Genomic DNA, 18574 nt, shown 5'->3' with positions numbered 1-18574 from the left:
AGGTGGTTCTTGGATGAGAGCCCTGTAGCAAGGCTATAAAAAGTCAGATATTTCTCTTATAAGTTTCCAACTTAAGTATTCCCTGAGGCAAATAGCTTCAGCTTAAGGGAGGAAAACAATTTTATGTAAAATAGATGAGTATCTGTGTAACTATCCCACTACTTCCAAGTCCCATGTATATCAAAATAAGGGGGGGGACTGCCAAAATCAACTTTATTTTAGAATATTACACCCTAACACATGAAAAGGGGACTTTCACACCAAAACTGAGAAAAACAAATTAATCCACATACCTTTCATATTACTTAAAATTCTTCTACTGCCAAAAAAAACCACACACAAAAAAAAACCTTCTGCTATGCCTTAATTGTTTTTATATCCTTCCCAAAGCTTATAATGTTACCACTGTGATTATCTGAAAAATTCTCAATCCATTTACTCTAAGCAAAGAGTGAAAGAAAACACGCAATAGGAATATTGAGCATTCTGAAATAAGACATTAATTCTCCAGTGGAATTATTTGCAAGAAGGGGAATTGGACGTTCCAATACAGTCTCAAGCTTGGCAGAAAATTCCCCAAAGCATTAAAAAAAAGGGGGGGGAGGAAGAAGTCCAGGTAAATATACTTAGATTTAAGGTATTCCAAGGCAAACTTCAGCAAATACATAGTTATGTGTTACCTACTGTAGGGGCCAAGGCCTACCTGCCCCAAGATGGGGCCAGCTTGGCAAGATTAATTTGAGTCCAAAGCAAACAAAATCCAGCAAATTCAGGAAAAGTTCCTTACCTCCCCTTCAGCTGCCTACATTTACAGCGGTAGGCCGAGCCTGTGCCTGAGGAAGAGAGCTATTAACAGAAATTCCTCTGTACCTAAGTAATCTATGGGCATAGCAGGGCCAGCTCGTTTTTCCAAACATCTTCTCTCACCTTCCTGCAAATGGTCTTCTGCCCCTTTGTATCTTCACACCCTCCCCTTTCTCCCGAGCTCAGGAGCTCATGGAAGCTTCACGGTGCCGGTCTTTAAAATTTCTTGTCTGTGTGGATTCTCTATATGCACAAAGCTAAATTTGGTTTTGTCCTGTTGATCCATCTCATGTCAATTTGATTCTTTGTCCAGCTAAAAGGACCCTGAGGGAGCCTGGGTGGCTCAGTTGGTTAATCGTAGGACTCTTGATTTTGGCTCAGGTCATGATCTCAAGGTCATGAGATCAAGCCCTGCTTCGGGCTCCCTGCTCGGTGTGGAGTCTGCTTGAGATTCTTTCTCCCTCTGCCCCTTTCCCTGCTTATGTGCACACATGTGCTCTCTCTTCCAAATAAATAAAATCTTCAAAAAAAAGGGGGGGGGCTTTGAAGGGTATAGGAAATTCTTCCTCTCCCACAGTATTAACACATAAAACCAAACAGTTCGTACTATGTAGCAGCGCATAATACCAATTACTTGAAATATTGTGATGTAACAGACTTTACGTGTTTGCCTTTAAAATCAGTGATTGTTGAGCACCTGCATCCAAGCTGCTCATATATTCTCATCTGAATGACTACAACAGATCATTATTAGTGAAATATACCTAGAATATATCTCTTGGGCATACTGATTATTTGGGACGGATTATTTTTGAGAAGTTACAGACACAGGGAACCCTCTCAAAACAGAGTCAAAGCTACCCTTTTGTGAGAGAAATTAACATTTAGGAGGGAAATCTCCCTTACAAGGGTATCTTCCTCCCTGTCTCAGGAAAAGGAGGATGACTCCCATCTCTAGAAGCTCTGATCAATGGAGAAGAGCATGGACTTAAATCTGCATAATAACCTTATCTTTTGTCTACTGTGCTTTTCCTGGTAACCTCCCAACACTGGCCTGCCCACCCCTGTGCCGCCGTATTGTCATCTTCTTTTTCCTTAGCTGGGGATGGTAATTAAGGTGGTGGCCTGGGCCACTTCTGGGAGTTCCTCGGTTTTTCTGAGTCTCTCCCTTGTATACAGGAGGTATATGCCTTATTAAACTTGTTTGGTTTTCTCTTGTTAATCTGTGTTCTTACCACAGTGGGATCTCAAGAACCGGGAAGGTTAGAGGGAGATGATTTTTCCTGCCCTATATTATAATTATGTCTAGATATTTTGCTTCATGGCATTCATAAACCATAACTCATCACAAAGAAAATACACACCAAAAAACCCCCACCATGGCTAAATCCAAGTTTCTAATTCAAAATACACTCTCTCCTCCCATGCAGCAGAAACAAATGAAGAAGAACACACTGTGAGGGTAAGGAGTCTTTCCATTCAGGACCTTCAACCTCATCTACACCATTACTGCCTCCGGGTAACCATGTTTCCTCAGTTTACTCACTATCCCACTCCCCTGGACAACTGTTTCACACCCTCTCCTCTCTTTCCCAACCTTGAACCCCAACCTCTGTCCTCAAGCCAAGATTCATACCTACTGCCTCCTTGACATCTTCACAACTGCAAGTCTGATAACCTGTCAAGTTCAACATGGCCACGACTAACTTCCTGATCTCTCCCAAACCCAAATCTGGTTTCCACAGCATTCCTCTTCTCAGTTAACAGCAACTTCATGCTTCCAAAGAAATCAGACTCAAAGCTCTCAGTCTCAGATCCCTCACTCAATCTGTCAGCAAATTATGTTGGTTCTACTTCAGAATCCAACCCCTTTTCCCAACTTCGACTGCTACCAACTGGTCCAAGCTACCATTATCTCTCACCTGGTCCCTCCAATGGTCTTTTGTTTTGTTTTGTTTTAGGTAGGCTCCACACCCAGCATGGAGTGCAGTGCAGGGCTTGAACTCACAACCCTGAGATTAAGACCAGAGCTGAGATCAAGAGTTGGACGCTTAACTAACTAAATGCCCCAGGTGCCCCTTTCTTTCAACAGTCTTCTAATTAGTCTCCCTGATTCTGTTCTTGACTCCCTTCAGTCTCTTCTCAACACAGCAGCAAGGAGATCCTTTCAACATAAGTCAGGTCACATCAAGCCTCCTCTCAAAAGCCCATATTAGCTCCCCACTGCGCTCAGGATAAAAATCCACAATGGCCCGTAAGACCTTACAAAATGCCACCGTCTCTATTATTGCTCTGACTGCAGCGCCTACTTCTTAAGCTTACTCACTCCGTTCCAGCCTCATGGGCCTCCCTGCTATTGTTTGAGTGCTCCAGCCTCAACCCGGCCAGAGGACTTTTTGCACTAGCTCTTCCTTCAGTCTGGAACACTCTTCCCCCAGATAGCTGCCGTATCTAAATCTCTCACATCCTTCAAATCTTTGCCAAACGTCAGCCTCACAGTGAAGCGTTCCTTGACCACCCTAATGAATCCTGTAACCTGCCCCAAACACCCTCACCTTACAGCATTCCCAATTCCTTCATACCTTGATCTCCTTTTCTCTTTTTTTCCAGGGTCCTTACTATCTTGCAACACACTTCTCTGTCCCCCACCCAACAGAATGTCAACTCAATGAGGTCAGGGACCTTTTTTCCTGTTCTCGGCGGTTTCCCAGGTGCCTGGAACAGTGCCTGGCATATAACAGGTGTTCAACAAGTATTTGTTGAGTAAATTAATGAAACTAAATCTCATGTTTTATTAGCAGATAGATCTGGTTGGACCATTAATGCCATTACGGCAACTGCAAATTACCACAGATCATAGGTACAGAAAAGCTCATTACATTGCTCACTCCATTTTTTGTATATGCTTAGGAATTCCCAAAATAAAAGGATTTCTTTTTAGGTTAACAACAAAAAATAGACACACAGTATTGTCTCTGAAATAAATGTCACACCTCTGAAGATTCCAGAACACAGCATAAGTAGAAAAAAAACTTGCATTTTATTTCTATTTCTAAACCATTTAATAGTTATTAAATACATTACAAATCTCTTTGTCTCAGGGTCTGCAGCTTCCTCATCTCTAAAACAAAGAGGCTCTACCTTCTGTAATTACAAAGTCCAATATCTATTCATAAAATTTTCTAGGCCCTCTTTGTTCCTAAGCATCGACTTTACACATTTAACTTCTACAGGAGAAATTCAGATACTGGGTGACATAACATCATGCTTCTTTTCTCACTTCTAAGTTGCCTGAACTTTCAAGACTATATTCTAGGTTTGAAGTTGAACTATTATTCTATCTAGGTTCATCACTCTCAGAGCTGCTATGGGCCTGCTGGCCATGTCCACGTTGGACCCGGCAGACTGCCATGGCTCTTACCAGTGGGTGGAGCAGAACTTACCATCTCCTTTTTGTCTTCCTGGAAGTGCACATCCACAAACATTTTCCCAACAACATAAGGGAGGGCACTTTCGATAAAGTTTACACATTTGTCCCATTGAGGCAATAGAGTTGTGGTTCCCTGAATTACCTGTGGGAGACAATTGATCTGGATTGAGGTTCACTTGGATAAAACCTATGGCTGAAAAAAAAAATTCACACAACCTGAAGAAAACAGGCTACAAAATATCACACACCCCAACCCATATACATGGTCTCATGGTAGAGCAGACAATGAAATCAGACGAAGAAATAAATTCTGCTTGTTCCTAGTTAGACTTAAAACTGAATGAAAATATTTTGATGGTAGAAAATAATGTATTTATTCTTTCCTTTCAATTTTCCCCATTAAATGAAGGATTAGGAGAATGGCACAGTTTTTTTTCAGTTAGCAGGGAAATGAGTGGATGCTGGCCCATCCAAGTGTCTAGACAGCCTTTAAAAGCTATTGGTAGAGGCACCTGGGTGGCTCAGTGGGTTAGATCCTCTGTCTTCAGCTCGGGTCATGATCTCAGGGTCCTGGGATGGAGCCCTGCATCGGGCTCTCTGCTCAGCAGGGAGCCTGCCCCCCCGCCGCCTGCCTCTCTGCCTACTTGTGATCTCTGTCTGTCAAACAAATAAATAAAATCTTTTTTTAAAAAATAGCTATTGGTAACTGAAGTTCCACTAGGAAAGGTCTACTATCAATGGGTGATCAAAGTTCCTGCCCGGCAAGGGTTTCTTTCCTCTGGGTAGTACACTCACAAGTCCAAGGACAACATGGCCCATGTGAACAACCCAAGAGGCTTATTTAGCAAAGGACACACCCGTAACAAAGTAAAAAAAAAAAAAAAAAAAAAAGGATGAAAATGTTCTTCCCATCTGTCCCAATTAAGTCATTATAGGAAAACATTTACAAACAAGCGAGAGGGTTCCAAAGCAGGACTTGGAAGGCACAAAGGTTTACTCTTGGTGATGAAAGCAAAGAAATAAATAGTGCTTAAAATGACCTTGGAGGATGGAAGTTCAGCACTCAAAACGCAAACTGAAGGCAAGCGGCGAGGCAGGGAGGCCCTGAGCACGGTGGCTGCGTGGCCTGCACCACGCTGGCCCCAGGCTGCGGCTGACGCGGGCTTAATGCTTAGAACCATTGCTCCGTCCTTCCCCCCCGCTTTGTGGCAACATAACCCCTCACAGACAGAAGAAATCGATGTATTCTTTAAATCTCTAGAGAGGGAGATCCTACAACTGTCTTTGGCAGCTCCATGTTATATTTAGCTCTTTACACTGAAGAAACATCCCCTCCTCATACCCAACCCGCCCATTTTCACACACTACTTCTTACACCGTTCTCTCTTATTCGCTTCACAGTAGGGCTGAAAAGCAGGTGGGTACTATCTTTTACGTGATCCACAGGAGTTAAAAATACACATGCATATATATAAACATAAATATATATATATATATATATATATATATATATATATATACACACACATATATATATATAGAACATGTATATATAGGCACATATAAAAATATATATTTATATATTTAAATAAAATCTACTTGTTTTGTAACTTAACCTTTTGATATGACCTCAATAAATATAGCTGTTTTATGATGTTCTCTATAAAACTCAATAATCTAGTGACTTTGAGAGCCAAAATGTGTCCAAAATAACTGTGCTACTGCTCAATAGTAATGACCCTCCAAAAATTCCTGTATTTACCTGTTTCTCTAATAACCGAAACATCTGTTAAATGAAAGCACTGTTATAAAATGTCATTCACTTCTAGTTGAGAGAAAAATAAATTTAAAATACCTTTTAAAAGTCACACAATATTTAAAATGCAAAACAAACAAACAAACAGAAAACCATTAGGTCCTTAGTAATGGGAAAATTACTCAGACAAAAGTTTGTGAAACAAAGGCAAAATAATACCTATGTAAGTGAGGGAGTGAAGCGAAAATCAAAGAACCAAGTGAGGGGGGAAAGAAGCAAAGTGTTTGAGGCAGCTGAGCTGGGTTCCCCGGGGAGACTAGATTTAGGCCTCTTTGGCCTAGCAGAATTAGGATAAATTCAAAGACTGAATGAAAGTCAAGATAAAGACAAAATTCTACCCCTAAATTAAGATGAAACTTTATTATCTAATATGTGTATTATGCTCATTTTGAATATTTATAATAACGAAAATGAAAAATAGTTACAAATATATCACTAAGATACATTTGAACTATAATTTCAGTGACCCAGTTAAAAACACTGGGAAAAATGGGAATAGGTCGATAAGAGAGAGTGAAAACAAGATGCCAGTCCCAAATATTGCCCCAAATATCTTTATATGGCCTCATCAAAGTACAGCTTGGGTGTAGTTTACAGTACATAAGGTTTCACTTAATAAAAAGAAATAAATCAAAAAAAAAAAAAAGAGTAGAGTTTGGGCTGCAAAATTCCCTCTGTCCCATCCCTAAAGATGATTTTTATTGGATTAGTCAATATACAGACTGTTCCAGCATGTAAAGTTATCCAGTGATGTAACATTGCAATCTTCTTCAAACTTACCCGTGAGAATTCAAGCCACCTATACTGAAAGCGCCTGCTAAGGTTTGGAATTCTGGAATAAACCATCCTCCACACCAAATAGTTGGCAATGGTCCTGTTAGCAGAGAGAAATGTGCATTTATTACAATTAGGTTGATACCTGATACTCCACAGAACACCCTGGGGAAAACTGCTTGCCAAGCTCCACGGAGGGACCTCTGCTCATAGAAAACTGTAGAACTTGCACTTGAGAAATGATATAAGATGATACAGTGTCAATAAGCTCAACCAAAACTGGCTTGCTTTTCACCACTTAAAACAGGGAGATGAAATGAAGATTCCAGCCCGAGGCCTTAAGCGTCAACGTTTTGCTTTCCCTCTCAGGGCATGGAATCCATTGTTGAGCCTAGACTTTTCTATCTAGAAACTGTCCATACACTGGAATTATTAGGTGACCTCAAAAATACAGATGAATTCTTACTTTTGGGAAAAAACATTAATATATTGGCCAATACCAATTATCTAGATTTGCACCCTGATTCTATACTTATATGTGCTTGAGTTTGTCACTTAAACTTGCTGATTTTATGGTTTCTTATCATACAACGAGGATGATCACTAACTTATAGGTTAACTGTGAGGTTCAAGTAAGTAAAAAACCCTTAATAAAGAGTAAACTCCAGATTTTTTATTGTCATTATTTCCAAACATATGAACAAGCCCATATACTCATGTAGTGCCCATAACAGTTATTTTAAAAAACCCATTAACTTTTGTTAACTGTTGCCTTTTTCTATAAGCAAAAGATGTCCTGACCTCAGAAGGATGTGTGATCTAATTTCTAATCCAATAGTGACGATGAATTTTTAATGACCCATCCACTCACAGTTGCGCCATTACCATGGTGGCTAATAATACACATTCCTGTGATGGCTCTTGGGTCATCCAGCCATGTTAGATCCATGTGACATGAAGATGGCATCTGGCCCATTAAGAAAAATCAACTCTCTTACCCTAAAACCCAGCAATCGCACTACTGGGTATTTAACCTGAAGATACAAATATAGTGATCCAAAGGGGCATTGGCACCCGAATGTTTATAGCACCAATGTCCACAATTTCTAAACTATGGAAAGAATCTAGATGTCCATCAACAGATGAATGGATAAAGATACATGTGATAGGTGATAAAATATATATGTGACGGAATACTATGCAGCCATTAAAAGAAATGAAATCTTGCCTTTGCAACAACATGGATGGAACTAGAAGGTATGCTAAGCAAAATAAGTCAATCAGAAAAGGACTATTATCATATGATCTCTCTGATATAAGAAATTTGAGAGGCAGGGAGGTGGGTCGTGGCGGGGCAGGGATGGGAAAAAAATGAAACAAGATGGGACTGGGGGGAGGAGTCAAGATGGCGGAGAAGTAGCAAGCTGAGACTGCTTCAGCTAGCCGGAGATCAGCTAGATAGCTTATCTAAAGATTGCAAACACCTGAAAATCCATCGGCAGATCGAAGAGAAGAAGAACAGCAATTCTGGAAACAGAAAAACAACCACTTTCTGAAAGGTAGGACCGGCGGAGAAGTGAATCCAAAGCGACGGGAAGATAGACCCCGGGGGGAGGGGCCGGCTCCCGGCAAGCGGCGGAGCAACCGCGCACAAAATCAGGACTTTTAAAAGTCTGTTCCGCGGAGGGACATCGCTCCAGAGGCTAAACCGGAGCGAAGCCCACGCGGGGTCAGCGTGGCCTCAGGTCCCGCAGGGTCACAGAAGGATCGGGGGTGTCTGAGTGTCGCAGAGCTTGCGGGTATTGGAACGGGAAAGCCGGCTACAGAGACAGAGCCGACAGTAAGCTCGCAGCTCCGTGTTACCTTGAACCGGTCGCAGGCTCGGTGAGCTCGGAGCGCGGCCGGAGGTCAGGCAGACGGGAGTAACTGGGCGCTGTTCTCTGAGGGCGCACTGAGGAGTGGGGCCCTGGGCTCTCGGCTCCTCCGGGCCGGAGACCAGGAGGCCGCCATTTGTATTCCCGTCCTCTGGAACTCTACGGAAAGCGCTCAGGGAACAAAAGCTCCTGAAAGCAAACCCGAGCGGATTACTCACCCCGGCCCCGGGTAAGGGCGGTGTAATTCCGCCTGGGGCAAAGACACTTGAAAATCACTACAACAGGCCCCTCCCCCAGAAGATCAACAAGAAATCCAGCCGAGACCAAGCTCACCTACCAAGGAGTGCGGTTTCAATACCAAGGAGAGCAGCAGAATTCCAGAGGAGGAGAAAGCCAAGCACGGAACTCATGGCTTTTTTCCTGTGATTTTTTTTAGTCTTGCAGTTAATTTAATTTTTTCTTTTTCATTTTTTTTTTTTTTTCTCGCCTTCGGGTAAAATTTTTTTTTTTTTTTAACTGTTACCTTTTTCTTTTTTAACGATTTTTTACTAGTTTATCTAATATATATATATATTTTTTTTACATTTTTCTTAGGTGTTTTCTTTTTTAAAAAAAAATTCTTTTCTTTTTTTTTTTTTTTTTTTTTTTTTTTTTTCTTTTTTCTTTCTTCCTTTTTGAACCTCTTTTTATCCCCTTTCTCCCCACTCACGATTTTGGATCTCTTCTAATTTGGCTAAAGCATATTTTCCTGGGGTTGTTGCCACCCTTTTAGTATTTTACTTGCCCCTTCATTTACTCTTATCTGGACAAAATGACAAGACGTAAAAATTCACCACAAAAAAAAAGAACAAGAGGCAGTACCGAAGGCTAGGGACCTAATCAATACAGACATCGGTAATATGTCAGATCTAGAGTTCAGAATGACAATTCTCAAGGTTCTAGCCGGGCTCGAAAAAGGCATGGAAGATATTAGAGAAACCCTCTCGAGAGATATAAAAGCCCTTTCTGGAGAAATAAAAGAACTAAAATCTAACCAAGTTGAAATCAAAAAAGCTATTAATGAGGTGCAATCAAAAATGGAGGCTCTCACTGCTAGGATAAATGAGGCAGAAGAAAGAATTAGTGATATAGAAGACCAAATGACAGAGAATAAAGAAGCTGATCAAAAGAGGGACAAACAGCTACTGGACCACGAGGGGAGAATTCGAGAAATAAGTGACACCATAAGACGAAACAACATTAGAATAATTGGGATTCCAGAAGAAGAAGAAAGTGAGAGGGGAGCAGAAGGTATACTGGAGAGAATTATTGGGGAGAATTTCCCCAATATGGCAAAGGGAACAAGCATCAAAATTCAGGAGGTTCAGAGAATGCCCCTCAAAATAAATAAGAATAGGCCCACACCCCGTCACATAATAGTAAAATTTACAAGTCTCAATGACAAAGAGAAAATCCTGAAAGCAGCCCGGGAAAAGAAGTCTGTAACATACAATGGTAAAAATATTAGATTGGCAGCTGACTTATCCACAGAGACCTGGCAGGCCAGAAAGAGCTGGCATGATATTTTCAGAGCACTAAACGAGAAAAACATGCAGCCAAGAATACTATATCCAGCTAGGCTATCATTGAAAATAGAAGGAGAGATTAAAAGCTTCCAGGACAAACAACAACTGAAAGAATTTGCAAATACCAAACCAGCTCTACAGGAAATATTGAAAGGGGTCCTCTAAGCAAAGAGAGAGCCTACAAGTGGTAGATCAGAAAGGAACAGAGACCATATACAGTAACAGTCACCTTACAGGCAATACAATGGCACTAAATTCATATCTCTCAATAGTTACCCTGAATGTGAATGGGCTAAATGCCCCTGTCAAAAGACACAGGGTATCAGAATGGATAAAAAAACAAAACCCATCTATATGTTGCCTCCAAGAAACACATTTTAAGCCCGAAGACACCTCCAGATTTAAAGTGAGGGGGTGGAAAAGAATTTACCATGCTAATGGACATCAGAAGAAAGCAGGAGTGGCAATCCTTATATCAGATCAATTAGATTTTAAGCCAAAGACTGTAATAAGAGATGAGGAAGGACACTATATCATACTCAAAGGGTCTGTCCAACAAGAAGATTTAACAATTTTAAATATCTATGCCCCCAACGTGGGAGCAGCCAACTATATAAACCAATTAATAACAAAATCAAAGAAACACATAAACAACAATACAATAATAGTAGGGGACTTTAATATTCCCCTCACTGAAATGGACAGGTCATCCAAGCAAAAGATCAGCAAGGAAATAAAGGCCTTAAATGACACACTGGACCAGATGGACATCACAGATATATTCAGAATATTTCATCCCAAAGCAACAGAATACACATTCTTCTCTAGTGCACATGGTACATTCTCCAGAATAGATCACATCCTCGGTCCTAAATCAGGACTCAACCGGTATCAAAAGATTGGGATCATTCCCTGCATATTTTCAGACCACAATGCTCTAAAGCTAGAACTCAACCACAAAAGGAAGTTTGGAAAGAACCCAAATACATGGAGACTAAACAGTATCCTTCTAAAGAATGAATGGGTCAACCGGGAAATTAAAGAAGAATTGAAAAAAATCATGGAAACAAATGATAATGAAAATACAACGGTTCAAAATCTGTGGGACACAACAAAGGCAGTCCTGAGAGGAAAATATATAGCGGTACAAGCCTTTCTCAAGAAACAAGAAAGGTCTCAGGTACACAACCTAACCCTACACCTAAAGGAGCTGGAGAAGGAACAAGAAAGAAACCCTAAGCCCAGCAGGAGAAGAGAAATCATAAAGATCAGAGCAGAAATCAATGAAATAGAAACCAAAAAAACAATAGAACAAATCAACGAAACTAGGAGCTGGTTCTTTGAAAGAATTAATAAAATTGATAAACCCCTGGCCCGACTTATCAAAAAGAAAAGAGAAAGGACCCAAATAAATAAAATCATGAATGAAAGAGGAGAGATCACAACTAACACCAAGGAAATACAAACTATTATAAGAACATACTATGAGCAACTCTACGGCAATAAATTTGACAATCTGGAAGAAATGGATGCATTCCTAGAAACATATAAACTACCACAACTGAACCATGAAGAAATAGAAAGCCTGAACAGACCCATAACCAGTAAGGAGATTGAAACAGTCATTAAAAATCTCCAAACAAACAAAAGCCCAGGGCCAGACGGCTTCCCGGGGGAATTCTACCAAACATTTAAAGAAGAACTAATTCCTATTCTCCTGAAACTGTTCCAAAAAATAGAAATGGAAGGAAAACTTCCAAACTCATTTTATGAGGCCAGCATCACCTTGATCCCAAAACCAGACAAGGATCCCACCAAAAAAGAGAGCTATAGACCGATATCCTTGATGAACACAGATGCGAAAATACTCAACAAAATACTAGCCAATCGGATTCAACAGTACATTAAAAAGATTATTCACCACGACCAAGTGGGATTTATTCCAGGGCTGCAAGGTTGGTTCAACATCCGCAAATCAGTCAATGTGATACAACACATCAATAAAAGTAAGAACAAGAACCATATGATACTCTCAATAGATGCTGAAAAAGCATTTGACAAAGTACAACATCCCTTCCTGATCAAAACTCTTCAAAGTGTAGGGATAGAGGGCACATACCTCAATATCATCAAAGCCATCTATGAAAAACCCACCGCAAATATCATTCTCAATGGAGAAAAACTGAAAGCTTTTCCGCTAAGGTCAGGAACACGGCAGGGATGTCCATTATCACCACTGCTATTCAACATCGTACTAGAGGTCCTAGCCTCAGCAATCAGACAACAAAAGGAAATTAAAGGCATCCAAATCGGCAAAGAAGAAGTCAAATTATCACTCTTCGCAGATGATATGATACTATATGTGGAAAACCCAAAAGACTCCACTCCAAAACTGCTAGAACTTATACAGGAATTCAGTAAAGTGTCAGGATATAAAATCAATGCACAGAAATCAGTTGCATTTCTCTACACCAACAGCAAGACAGAAGAAAGAGATATTAAGGAGTCAATCCCATTCACAATTGCATCCAAAACCATAAGATACCTAGGAATAAACCTAACCAAAGAGACACAGAATCTATACTCAGAAAACTATAAAGTACTCATGAAAGAAATTGAGGAAGACACAAAGAAATGGAAAAATGTTCCATGCTCCTGGATTGGAAGAATAAATATTGTGAAAATGTCTATGCTACCTAAAGCAATCTACACATTTAATGCAATTCCTATCAAAGTACCATCCATCTTTTTCAAAGAAATGGAACAAATAATTCTAAAATTTATATGGAACCAGAAAAGACCTCGAATAGCCAAAGGGATATTGAAAAAGAAAGCCAACGTTGGTGGCATCACAATTCCGGACTTCAAGCTCTATTACAAAGCTGTCATCATCAAGACAGCATGGTACTGGCACAAAAACAGACACATAGATCAATGGAACAGAATAGAGAGCCCAGAAATAGACCCTCAACTCTATGGTCAACTAATCTTCGACAAAGCAGGAAAGAATGTCCAATGGAAAAAAGACAGCCTTTTCAATAAATGGTGCTGGGAAAATTGGACAGCCACATGCAGAAAAATGAAATTGGACCATTTCCTTACACCACACACAAAAATAGACTCAAAATGGATGAAGGACCTCAATGTACGAAAGGAATCCATCAAAATCCTTGAGGAGAACACGGGCAGCAACCTCTTCGACCTCTGCCGCAGCAACATCTTCCTAGGAACAACGCAAAAGGCAAGGGAAGCAAGGGAAAAAATGAACTACTGGGATTTCATCAAGATCAAAAGCTTTTGCACAGCAAAGGAAACAGTTAACAAAATCAAAAGACAACTGACAGAATGGGAGAAGATATTTGCAAACGACATATCAGATAAAGGACTAGTGTCCAGAATCTATAAAGAACTTAGCAAACTCAACACCCAAAGAACAAATAATCCAATCAAGAAATGGGCAGAAGACATGAACAGACATTTCTGCAAAGAAGACATCCAGATGGCCAACAGACACATGAAAAAGTGCTCCATATCACTTGGCATCAGGGAAATACAAATCAAAACCACAATGAGATATCACCTCACACCAGTCAGAATGGCTAAAATCAACAAGTCAGGAAATGACAGATGCTGGCGAGGATGCGGAGAAAGGGGAACCCTCCTACACTGTTGGTGGGAATGCAAGCTGGTGCAGCCACTCTGGAAAACAGCATGGAGGTTTCTCAAAATGTTGAAAATAGAACTGCCCTATGACCCAGCAATTGCACTATTGGGTATTTACCCTAAAGATACAAATGTAGTGATCCAAAGGGACACATGCACCCGAATGTTTATAGCAGCAATGTCCACAATAGCCAAACTATGGAAAGAACCTAGATGTCCATCAACAGATGAATGGATCAAGAAGATGTGGTATATATACACAATGGAATACTATGCAGCCATCAAAAGAAATGAAATCTTGCCATTTGCAACAACATGGATGGAACTAGAGCGTATCATGCTTAGCGAAATAAGTCAAGCAGAGAAAGACAACTATCATATGATCTCCCTGATATGAGGAAGTGGTGATGCAACATGGAGGCTTAAGTGGGTAGAAGAATAAATGAAACAAGATGGGATTGGGAGGGAGACAAACCATAAGTGACTCTTAATCTCACAAAACAAACTGAGGGTTGCCGGGGGGAGGGGGTTGGGGAGAAGGGGGTGGGATTATGGACATTGGGGAGGGTATGTGATTTGGTGAGTGCTGTGAAGTGTGTAAACCTGGTGATTCACAGACCTGGGGATAAAAATATATGTATATAAAAAATATATGTTTATAAAAAATAAAAAATAAAAAAAAAAAAAAATGCCAATGCCCTCATGCCAAACTGAGGGACGTGAAAAAAAAAAAAAAAAAAAAAAAAAAAAAAAAAAAAAAAAAAAGATGGGACTGGGGAGGGAGACAAACCATAAAAGACTCTTAATCTCATGAAAGGAACTGAGGGCTGCTGGGGGCGTGGAAGGGGATAGGGTGGCTGGGTGATGGACATTCGGGAGGGTGTGTGCTATGGTGAGTGCTGTGAACTGTGTAAGACTGATGATTCATAGACCTATACCCCTGAAACAAATAATACATTGTATGTTAATTTTTTAAAGGGGGGAGGGGCTCCTGGGTGGCTCAATTGGTTGGGTGGCTGGCTGCCTTCAGCTTGGGTCATGGTCCCAGGATCCTGGGATCGAGTCCCACACTGGGCTCCCTGCTTGGTGGGGAGCCTGCTTCTCCCTCTCACTCTGCTCTCTCTCTTGTGCGCCCCCTCGCTCTCTGTGTCAAATGAATAAATAAAATCTTTAAAAATAAAATCAAATAAGACAGAACAACCAATTCTCGTTTGCATGGTACTCTAACCCAGTGAATGTACACTCTCGGCAATTAAATACATTCCAGTGTATTCACCCAGTATTTGTACAGCTATTTTAACTTATATAGAGATATACTAATGTACTAACATATCAGGAATGCTTTTAACAAATACATAAATAGGAGTTTCAAAAGATAAAATGAAACAAAGATATTTTTAAAAGCCCAAACACTATTAGTTAATTCTTCAAGACACATTATCCACATAGGATTGGGTTACTACAACAGTAACAGTGGATACAAATCCTATTTCATAGAATGTTCCTGATTATTTCAAAACATTTTGAACATATCCTGGTCAGATCTGGTTAGACCACCATTGTTTTTTTTTTTTTTTTTTTTTTAATATTTTATTTATTTATTTGTCAGAGAGAGAGGAGCAAGAGTGAGCACAGGCAGACAGAGTGGCAGGTAGAGGCAGAGGGAGAAGCAGGCTCCCTGCCAAGCAAGGAGCCGATGTGGGACTCGATTCCAGGACGCTGGGATCATGACCTGAGCTGAAGGCAGCTGCTTAACCAACTGAGCCACCCAAGCGTCCCAAACCACCATTGTTTCTTACCTTGTCATCTGGCTAACCAAGATAGCGCACTAGACTGGCAGAAGGCTCACTCCTGCCATTTTCCTGATGTTCACTTTGTTCTTACATTATGAGTAATAGCTTTGATTCCTGATTCTCTACAAGAATTTTTTAAGCTGATTGTCCATTCTGTGGGGGTTAAACCACTTGAAACAATTCATTAATATACAGGTATAAAGTGGGCGCCTGGGTGGCTCAGTGGGTTAAGCCGCTGCCTTCGGCTCAGGTCATGATCTCAGAGTTCTGGGATCGAGTCCCGCATCGGGCTCTCTGCTCAGCAGAGAGCCTGCTTCCCTCTCTCTCTCTGGCTGCCTCTCCATCTACTTGTGATTTCTCTCTGTCAAATTAATAAATAAAAAAATCTTTAAAAAAAAAAAAAAAAAATATACAGGTATAAAGTAAACGGCTTGAGATTATTTTCTCAATGTACCAACCGAAGACAAACCCGTGAGGGTGATGGTGTTCTCCCTCTCATGTGCGCCATACAGATCAAATGAAGGATCCATGACCATCTATATAGGACTCAACTGAGCCTAATTCTCTTTTCAGTGGAAAAAAAAAATGAAGATACACAAAAATTCTCTAATTTTCTTCTCAGACCCAGTGGACCACGCTGAGGTATGCATACTTCCCCCTCAGAGACAACACTCTCAGCAGCGACATCCAGCCTACTACGTTTCAGCCTACTATGGTAAATATGTAGTTGCAGTTCACTCCTTTGGATCTTCTCAGTTCACATTTGTATTCTTGAGCAAGAAGTGCTTGCTGAGCACTTCCCGTTGGCCAACCATCATTCCAGATGCCCTGAATACAATAAAGAAATAGGAATCTGGCACCTACATTCAGAGAGTGAAGGGGCTCGCTGGGGCACACAGAACTTCAGATTTCCATTTGCTCATATAATTGGGTTTTTTACTTGAAGAAATATATTTTAGGTGCGCGAAAGGAAGTATAAGTACTTTCTTTCACTCATTCAGCACATCTTGACCACCTAGATATGTGCTACTAGTTCTAGGTGCTGGGGAGATGGAAAGGTGAGAAAGATACAGTCCTTGATCTCCTTGGAGCTTTGAGCTGAACAGGAGAAACAAGGTTAAGGTTAAGTACATACTTAACGACGTGGCGGACCCTAGCACCCAGACGCACATGCCGGACACTTCACCAGAAGAAGCATACCCCAGACTGAGGTATAAGATTCAGCCTCATGAGAGGAACAAGATTGGAGCCAGGCCTAAAGAATGGAAGGTTTAGGAGTGTGAGGCAGGAATATGAACTCCGGACAAGCTAATCAGCAATAGCTTATTTACTGGAGAAGATGGCGAGCAGGGTCATCACTCACAGAGATACGCAGAAAGTTCTGCCCCAGAGAAGACAATGCAGGTAGCTAACAGAGCCCAGTGTCTGGAGTGCCAAAGGAGGCGAGCCTGGGACACAAGGTCAGTATGTTCTTCCACCTTAAAATATGGCCTCCCAGGTTTGAAAGGTGTGGTGGGACAACGGGTGCAGATTAGAAAACGGTCTATGGCCAGGAGACACACTTCCAGGGGTTTAGAAGCTATTTCCTCAAGGGCACAGTGATAAGCCAGGCTCCCTGGGGATGCTGGTAGGATGGGCCCGACGGCAGTGGCCGACAGTGGGTGGCGGAAGAGGCAGTGCGGGGCACGTATGCTGGGGTTGGAGGAGTGTGGGCGCCCCCACTACAGGGGAGGTGTTACTGGGCCCGTCTCACACACAAAGAAACTCGAGGCCCCGAACCATTAAGGGACTCCTCGTGACCGCATAGTCAGTGCACCTCCAACTTGCTAGGATCACATGAGGTGTTTAAGAAGTCCAGATAAATGCCCAGGCCACTCCAGAGCAACAACATCAGAATCTCTAGGGTAGGATCCAGCATAAACACTGTGTTTAAATTTCTCCCAGCTAAGTTCAGTATGCAAACAAGTTGGAGACCCGGCGTAATAAGCGATGGAGTCTACACCAGACGGAAGTGGGTCTAACCCCAAGGGCTCTGTGCTTTTCCCCAGGCCATACGGTGATAAATTAATGCCTCTAATTCAGCACAGATTTCCTGGCCAGTCAAAAGACCCCAAATGCTTTGTCCGAAGAAAGAACAGTGTGTGAGGCCTTCATGGGCAAGGCATTGCTAAGAGGACAGCAAAACAAGCCCTCTGAGAGCTGGAAGATGGAATGCAGGGAAGCTCGCACAGCAAGACAATGGCGCTGATGAGCTGCTCCGGTGGGTTATAAATACGCCGACAGAACGCTGGGGAGCCAGGCTTCAGAGTGCTAATATCACCAGGCCAGAAACAGATCCAACAGTAATGACCGAATCACTGCCACTTAATGCTCAGATATATCAAAAACAAAAAAACAAAAAAACAAAATAAACATCATATTCAGCAACAGTCCTTGAAAATAACACATAATATCTTTTTTTTTTTCCAAAAAGCATTTTCAGCAGTATGGTAATTTCCCCAAATGGCAATAAATAAAGCGGAGGAAAGCAAAACCCAGGAGAGAACCCACCATTAAAAGAGCAACATGAATTCATTTCCCAAAGCCTCTGACTGGGAAGAGTTTTGTTGTTTTGTTGTTGTTGTTGTTGTTGTTTACAGAGGCTCTTGCTGCCCCTTGTCAATTAGTGACAGCTTGTATGTGTTTGCATTCATTAAGTGCCTTTTCTGATCCTCATGGCACTGTGATGAGCCGGTTATTATTATCCTCATTATCAGATGAAGAAAACAAAGGTCAGAGTTCGAGGGACTTGCAAGTCTGTGGCAAACACAGAACTAATATCTGGTCTTCAGATTCCAGAGCTGGCGTATGCTCCT

General features: G+C 41.3%; 1 protein-coding gene across 2 annotated transcripts in view; it reads right to left on the bottom strand.

Annotated features, from left to right (window-relative positions):
• The window catches only part of PHEX (phosphate regulating endopeptidase X-linked), a 211781-nt gene that overhangs the window by 135170 nt on the left and 58037 nt on the right, over positions 1-18574 (bottom strand). For both annotated transcript variants that reach the window (XM_059157512.1, XM_059157511.1), the window contains exons 10-11: positions 6831-6924; positions 4248-4376 (exon numbers count right to left, since the gene is read on the bottom strand). In XM_059157512.1, the coding sequence (XP_059013495.1) occupies positions 4248-4376; positions 6831-6924 (223 nt within the window). The remainder of the gene's footprint in view (positions 1-4247; positions 4377-6830; positions 6925-18574) is intronic.

The sequence above is a fragment of the Mustela lutreola genome, chromosome X, assembly GCF_030435805.1.
Source record: "Mustela lutreola isolate mMusLut2 chromosome X, mMusLut2.pri, whole genome shotgun sequence".
Taxonomy (NCBI): domain Eukaryota; kingdom Metazoa; phylum Chordata; class Mammalia; order Carnivora; family Mustelidae; genus Mustela; species Mustela lutreola.
This window is presented reverse-complemented; position numbering and strand designations above follow the sequence as displayed.